Raw genomic sequence first — 8,054 nt, 5'->3', positions numbered from 1 at the left:
ACCATAGATGGTTGACTGATTATTAGGATCTCAAGGATCACTTCAGGTTATTTGGACCAGATACTCAGCTGATCATAGAGAGGGTAAGTCTTTGGGAGGGGAAGAAAACAACCTTGCTCTAATTAAAGGGACCTATGTCATTAAAGGCTTTCTCGTGGAAATCAAAATAAAAGTTATTACATATCCCACCTCTCCCTCCACAAGGCACTTTGCTACACTGTAAGCTTAATAACAGATGGAACCTACTATGGGACAGAAAACAATGGGGCTTTAAATTTTTTAAAATTTGGTCTTTAGTGATACCACGAAAACAAATATGCTTACTGTGGTTGATAATGCACAAAGTCTGCTTACTGTGGTTGATAATGCACAAAGTCCTCTAGACTAATGCAAAAGCTAAGCAAATTAGGTATGGGGATGGATTGTGCCCTAGGTGTAAAAAGGAACAAGAAACCACTACACATCTCTTCATCGAATGCTCCCATAATAAAGAAGCTCTATAGTTTTTGGACCAAAGTGTGTCCCCACTACAGAACTAGGAATTGAATTGGCAAGAAATCCTTTTAGGCCAATAGTTAAAATGCTCTGTAGTAGTGTGGAATGTGATTCAGACATAATATTTATGGAATGTGTTTCAGACATAATATTTGTGGGCTATATGGATTAGTCCTAATAATTGCCTATTTAACCATACAAATGCCAACATGCTTCCTAGTCTGAGATGTGAATTGCATGTGCAGATAAAAATGTTGAACAAAGCCACATTTAAGTCCTGTGAAGCATAGTATACAAAGAATGACCTTGATGAAATGTTGCATATGGAGAAAGCCAAGGATGAATTTTAGGTAAAGCTCACCCGGATATAGAAAGACCGGCTGGAAGAGGATGGACAGGTAGTCGAGGAGGAAGTTGATAATATGAGAAGGGACATCGAACTCACTGAATATCTTCAGAACCTTACATGTCTGAGAAACCATATGGTACAAGTCTGAAGTTATGCTTCTTCTAATAAAAAGCATTACATTTGTAACGATGTAATTGCTCCCTTTATAATATAATTATGCGCTTTTACAAAAAAGAAAAGGATTTTAGGCCAAGAAACTTTTCTAAGTTTTTAATTCACATATGGACTAAAAATGAGTAGTAATGTAATGGATGAATGGGTTGTTTACACACATTACAATCATTCTAAATGTGAAAAAAACATAAGAAAAAGAGTGCATCCACCCTCTAATACATTGCACTTAATACATGACAAGATGAGGACTAATTTTAATTCGAAATATAAAATTGAATATAAAGAATAGGTGTGAGTTTACTCCACTTCTAGCTCGAAAGGGAGTGTAGATATAAGAAAGGAGTTCTTTTACTGATGTGTAATGCTACCATATGCACACATGAATAAATAAGCAAGGAGATACAAAACAACCTTTTCAAAGACCTTCCACACATTTTGTCATAGCAAAAGAAGATATTGAAAGGAGGAGAGTAAGATGTGGTAGAAGAGTGAATAGCGGTATGTAAGAGACATATTTTGAATGCCAAGCAAGGTATAGAAAAAGGTTGCGATGTAATGAATGCTTTAGAAAAAGCATTGATGTGTATACATGTGTGTGTGTGTGTGTGTGTGTGAGAGAGAGAGAGAGAGAGAGAGAGAGAGAGAGAGAGAGAGAGAGAGTCTATGGACCCCTATAGTAAGTACATCCTTTATGGTAATGGATTGAGAGTCCATCAAGCCAAGAAAGTGAACAACAAAAGAAGAAATACTAATTATTGTTTATGACCCTTGTGGTCAAAAAGTTCATAGGATGAAGATAGTGGGCCGCATCATTTGGTGTGGAACTCTTGGATGATGGCCCTTCCCTCACACGAAGGATTGCACAGAGAGAGAGAGAGAGAGAGAGAGAGAGAGAGAGAGAGAGAGAGAGAGAGAAGGGGGGGATTTTTCAAGTCAAAAATTGCTAGATGAAGGTTTGAAGGAAAATTTTCATAGTGACACAGCTTTGAGAGTTAGCAATCAAAGTTAGGTGCTAGCTTGGAAAGCAAGCTTTTTTTTTTTGGGGAGGGTGGGGTATGTGACGTGGGAAAACTATCCAAGGGGACTTGGTGCCTTGAGGGTATGCTAGACCGCCCCGCATATTATGCCTCTATATGGGGAAGAGGTGCAAGGAGAGGGCAACCCCCGGGGCCCTCGGCACCCGCGGAACCTCCCCCGCACACGAGAAGGCCTAACGTGCCTACCCGGTGCGTGAGTGCATTCCTAAGGTGCCTACCCATAGGTCCGTGCTTTGCCTCTCCTTGCACCTCCTCCCCATATAGAGGCATAATATGCGGGGCGATCTAGCATACCCTCAAGGCACCAAGTCCCCTTGGATAGTTTTCCCACGTCACAGGGTAGGGGGGACAAAATGGGGCCTAGTCATTCACAGGGTAGGGGGGACAAAATGGGGTCTAGTCATCACAATTTTTGATTGATAAACTTGTAGTGATGGGAAGAACAAGTAGAACAATGGATGTGATACAACGGGGGTGCGTGTACTTTTATAAGGTTATATCAAAGGTAGCACTTGTTTGCAGTGGGCGGCCTTGTCCCAGGTTCGCAGGTGTGAAAAGAACTGCCGTTAAGCCCAGTGCCTATGTGCTGGAAATGCCTTTAATGGTGAATTTTGGCCTAATCACAGAGGCGTAGATTTGGGCCGTTGCTGCCAACTCGGCAGCGTGCAGCGAGGATATCATCCTCCTCGCATTGAGCCTGCACGTGAGATTCAAAAGCACGATTCACAACCATACGCGCACACACCCCGCGTGATCATTTCAGCGGGGATAAAAAAGATTAAGGAAAGAAAGTGGGTTAGGGTTCATTGATTAATTCGGTGAAGGAAAGAAAATGGATTCGTTCATTCGGTGCATTGGAGTGAGGGTCACAGGTGGAGATAATTATTAATTATTACGAATTTGTCTTAAAAAGGGCCTTTTTACTTGTCTCACTAGCGAGCCAGTTCCTGCGCGTGCAGTGCTCTGTTGGTTGTTGGGCGGGGTGGTGGCTTTTCTCTCTCTTGTTCTTGTGCTTTTCGTTCTACAAAGGTGACGAGGAAAAGAGGCTTTGAGCGTCTGATCTGATCACCTGCTAATATAAGCCCTCTTCTAAGTTCTCACTGCTTATAGCTGATCTTGTTTGCTGCCAGTACCTTACGGATGATACCCTACTGATGATCTTCTTCACTGACACCACTACCACAGTATACTCCCTCCAGCTGTCTGCTTATCACTACCCTTTTCTCAGAAGCTCCCGAGAACCCCCCCTCCCTTCCCCTCCTCTCTCTCTCTCTCTCTCTCTCTCTCTCTCTCAGCTGCTTCTCTGCCCTAACCTCTCTCTCCCCCCTCCCAACAACCTTCTCTCTTTCTCCCCCGCCCTCTAGCTGCTAACAACCTCTGCCTCCATCTCTTCTCTAACCCTTGAAATTCTCCTCAGCCAACATAGGCTGCTGCTGCAGGTTAGCTTGCTAGCTAACACGAAGCAGTATCAAGAACCCGCACATCCCCAAAAAAACCCTCCCCAGCTGCATTTCTCACCATCTCCCAAGAGATGTAACCCTAGCCTGCTAGATCGAACCCTCACCTCTGCAATCATCTCTTTCGCCCACCTCGCTTTCTCAGAGCGAGGTATTTCGCAGCTCGTTCTTGTAAGGCTGAAGAAACCATGGGAGCTTCACCAGGCCTTCAACGCCTGCTACTTGCGCTCCTGGAAATCTTCCTCTTCATCCAAGTTACACGTGGGCTAGACCCCTTTCTGAACCTGGAATGGAATGTGTCCTACATCACTGTAGCTCCGTTGGGCGTCAAACAACAGGCAATTACTTCTGCTTTGTGCACTTTCTGGCCTGTACAGGGCCTCTGAAATGCTGCATTTGCTTAGGGTAGCGTCTGCAGGATCAATAGTGTGCGAATTTCAGCATCTTCTTTTATACTTTCTCTTTCCGAGATAACGTCCTAACAACCTTTCTTGCATGTTCCTGGAGAGGCTGCAGGTGATTGCCATTAACGGGCAGTTCCCTGGGCCTATTATTAACTCAACCACAAACTATAACCTGATGATCAATGTCCTCAACAGCTTGGATGAGGATCTTCTCCTTACTTGGTCAGTGAAGGATGCTTCTTTCTATTGGTCTGTGATTGTCTGAATGAGGTGACTGTTTCTTGAGCATCAGCCTTGGTGTGGTCTCCACGTGTGTCATTCTTGGCGTTTGTTTTGGGGTCTAGGTCAGGTTCAAAAGCCATGTGATAGTGCATTCTTTTGAAAACAATTTTGATCCATAGCTGTGCAGAGCTTCTCGATAGTTCTTGCGGGTTTCCTACATTGTCATTCTGTTACTTTGCCAACCTGAACTGTACATGCACTATCAATGTATGTCTATTATGTGTTCATATGCACAATGCTCATGTATAATGTAGATAAATTCCAAGATATGGTTCCTTGATTCGGAATCATGCAGGAATGGTATACAACAGAGGAAAACATCATGGCAGGATGGTGTGTCGGGGACTAATTGTCCCATCCCTCCTACTTGGAATTGGACCTATAATTTCCAAGTCAAGGATCAGATTGGCAGTTTTTTCTATTTCCCCTCTCTAGGTCTTCAAAGAGCATCTGGTGGATATGGAGGGCTTACAGTAACGAATCGTGCCATCATTCCAGTCCCATTTGGCCTTCCAGATGGAGATATCACCATCATGATAGGTGACTGGTACAATGCAGGCCACAAGGTGAGGGATTGTTCTGTGTAATTGAAGTCTCATTCTCTTGTTTTCCAAGGGTGGGTCAGTTAAGTTTGGGTTGTGCCCTTTTGCGGGACTGATGTGCAGGCACTCCGGGCTCTCCTTGATAAAGGCCATTCTTTAGGTATGCCTGACGGTGTACTCATCAATGGCAAAGGCCCTTACCCATATAATAGCTCGTTGGTGCCTAAAGGAATCCTGTGGGAAACCTTCAATGTGGAACAAGGTGTGAAATATGGGCTTTTGGTGTTCTTCTCATTGAAAGATGAGGAGTTAGCTTGATTGGTACCAAGTCTGGTGACATTTATATTTAGAAAGCCAAGATGTTTGATATGATGAAAGACTTCTTAGTTCTCACTCTACTATAATTTGCTCTGGTTGCTGGTCATCATCTTGTAGGCAAAACCTACAGAGTCCGCGTTTCAAATGTAGGAACTTCCACATCTCTCAACTTCAGAATTCAAAACCACAACATGCTCATGGTGGAAACGGAAGGGTCTTATGTATCTCAACAGAACTTCACTACTGTGGATATACATGTAGGGCAGAGTTACTCCTTTCTGGTCACTATGGATCAAAATGCCAGTTCTGACTACTACATTGTTGCAAGTGCACGATTTGTGAATACCACCATCTGGTCTCATGTAACTGGAGTAGCAGTTCTGCATTATTCGAACTCTAAAGGGCATGCATCTGGTCCTCTTCCTCCTCCACCAGATGACCAGTATGATCCAAATTGGTCTGTCAATCAAGCTCGGTCCATCAGGTAATTGGGTTTGGTTAAGTTCATATAAGCCAAGTTTGCATGATGAGGAATGTGGTAGCATACTGATAATTCTTGTTTGGTGTCGACTTGGGCTTCATTTATGATGTCTGCTGTGTGTGTGTGTGTGTGTGTGTGTGTGTGTGTGTGTGTGTGTTGTGCAGATGGAACTTGACTGCAGGCGCGGCTCGTCCTAATCCTCAGGGCTCTTTCCATTATGGGCAGATCAATGTCACACAGACATTGGTGCTCAGAGGAAGCAAACCGACCATCAAAGGAGCCATGCGTTATGCTTTGAATGATGTTTCATACTCAGCCCCTGCAACCCCTCTCAAGCTAGCTGACTACTATAATTTGACTGGTGTCTTCAAGCTGGATGCATTCCCTGACAAGCCCCTGAATCATACGCCAAGCTACCTTACATCTGTAATCTCTGGAGGATATAGAGGCTTTCTGGAGATTGTTTTTCAAAATGATGATGATGCTGTGCAAAGTTATCATTTTGATGGCTATGCATTTTTTGTTGTTGGGTAAGCAAAAATGACCACTGCTCCAGTGATGTCTGTAGTATGTCCACGATCTGTCAGATTAAGGTTTCTTTGGCAGTTTTGACTCAGGAACATGGACAGAGGCAGATAGAGGGAACTACAACAAGTGGGACGGCGTGGCTCGAAGTACGACACAGGTTTGCAACCAAGCTTTTGCGGCTATTTCTTGATGGCAACATATATTTATTTAGAGAAGAGTGCAATTTTCTAACAGTACTGATGGCTCTGGTCATGTTTACCACAGGTCTTTCCCCACTCCTGGACAGCTGTTCTTGTAGAGCTTGACAATGTCGGGATGTGGAACCTTCGCTCTCAACTGCTGCCCAACTGGTACCTCGGGCAGGAGCTCTATATACGTGTGTACAATCCAGAAAACACTAACAAGACAGAATTACCAGTTCCTGACAATGCCATCTATTGTGGCAGACTGGCATCCATGCAAAAATCGTGAGTGCCTGTACTGTAGCTTCACATACATGAATATTTGTAGTCTGTGAGATTGATAGAACACAGCTTACACTGTGGCATGCATAGTCTTCACACTTGCATTTTGCCTTCTGTATGTCTCATTCTGATACTTATATACTTGTGTCTATGTAATGCCTGCAAGTCTTCTGTTCATGAGATAATATACAGTCTACATCTATATTTCCATATACAAGTATATTCTACATCTACATCTATGCACACATACACATACACATCTAGGTGTACATGTAGGTGCATTGGCCATATCTGTACACTAACACATATGTCCATATGCATGTACATTCTACACACACATATCCATATACATGTACACAAACACGTATGTCCATATGCATGGACATTCTACACACACACACACACACACACATACACATACACACATGGCCATGAAGGTCTCTACACACACATATCCATATACATGTACACCTAGACACAAACACATAACACACATATCCATATACATGTACACCTAGACACAAACACATATGTCCATATGCATGTAAATTCTACACACACACACACATGTCCATATGCATGTAAATTCTACACACACATATGTCCATATACATGTACACCTAGACACAAACACATATGTCCATATGCATGTAAATTCTATACACACACACATTTGGGCCATGCACCTACATGTACACCTAGACACACACACAAACACATACGTGTACAGACACATAGATACACCACACTTGGACATGTACACAGACACACACTCTCTCTCTCTTTGTGCGCCACAAGTTTACATTAGTCTGTGCGTTGTGCGTCTTTTTGGCGTTTCTTCTCGTATGTCTCTCCTGGTTAGCCACTGCCACCCATTACAACTGACTTGTGTTTCTTGTGGGGCAGGGCTTTTACTACTCTTAGTAAAGAGAAATCGGCTGCTACTCCTACTACCCTCGCATTCTCCCAACCCATGCTAATGGCTACAGCCATCACGTGGTTCATGGTGATGCTCCAGTAGTAGCACTCCGGAGGTTTTTTTAACTCCCAACTTTTAATTGACTTGGGCGCTGGCGGTAGGTAGGTTTTATTTTATTTTTCTCACATCTAAAATTCGAGGGAAATTATCTAACGGATTTTTACACTCTGCTTTCAGAATTCTTCAATTCATTTTTCAATCAATGGTGTGATTCAATTTAATTAAATCGGATAAATTCTTTGCATTTTGCAGCTAGTGTAACTGGGAATTTTATACTGTAGTGCAAGGTGAAAGATAATAAAGGATTCTTCTACATTCACTCAATCTTTGGCACATTTAATAAATACCATCTAATAATGCTCAAAAAATCTAATTCTGAAAAAATGTTTATACATCATGTACTGGACTAGAATAAATTTCTAACATAGCTGATTTTGGCAGAGTCAGTAAGACTTGTATAGAATATAATTCCCACCAATATTTTCTGCAAACTAAGCTGTGGAAAAACCATGTAAATTCCTTGCAAGAGGAATTCTTATGGGGA

General features: G+C 42.6%; 1 protein-coding gene across 1 annotated transcript; it reads left to right on the top strand.

The window, feature by feature from the left end:
- Positions 1 to 3,012: 3,012 nt before the first annotated feature.
- LOC147619136 (monocopper oxidase-like protein SKU5) lies at positions 3,013 to 7,736 on the top strand. Its single transcript, XM_086774322.1, has 9 exons — positions 3,013 to 3,850; positions 4,029 to 4,138; positions 4,494 to 4,764; positions 4,864 to 5,002; positions 5,176 to 5,542; positions 5,704 to 6,069; positions 6,146 to 6,224; positions 6,332 to 6,534; positions 7,438 to 7,736. The coding sequence occupies exons 1-9, from the start codon at positions 3,701 to 3,703 to the stop codon at positions 7,550 to 7,552; spliced, it is 1,800 nt and encodes a 599-aa protein (XP_086630448.1). The 5' UTR covers positions 3,013 to 3,700; the 3' UTR covers positions 7,553 to 7,736.
- Positions 7,737 to 8,054: the final 318 nt, after the last annotated feature.

Source organism: Cibotium barometz, chromosome 34 (assembly GCF_041138505.1).
Source record: "Cibotium barometz isolate CiBa-2024 chromosome 34, ASM4113850v1, whole genome shotgun sequence".
NCBI classification, from domain to species: domain Eukaryota; kingdom Viridiplantae; phylum Streptophyta; class Polypodiopsida; order Cyatheales; family Cibotiaceae; genus Cibotium; species Cibotium barometz.
The sequence above is the reverse complement of the archived record's forward strand: the minus strand, read 5'-3'. Positions and strand labels throughout refer to the sequence as shown.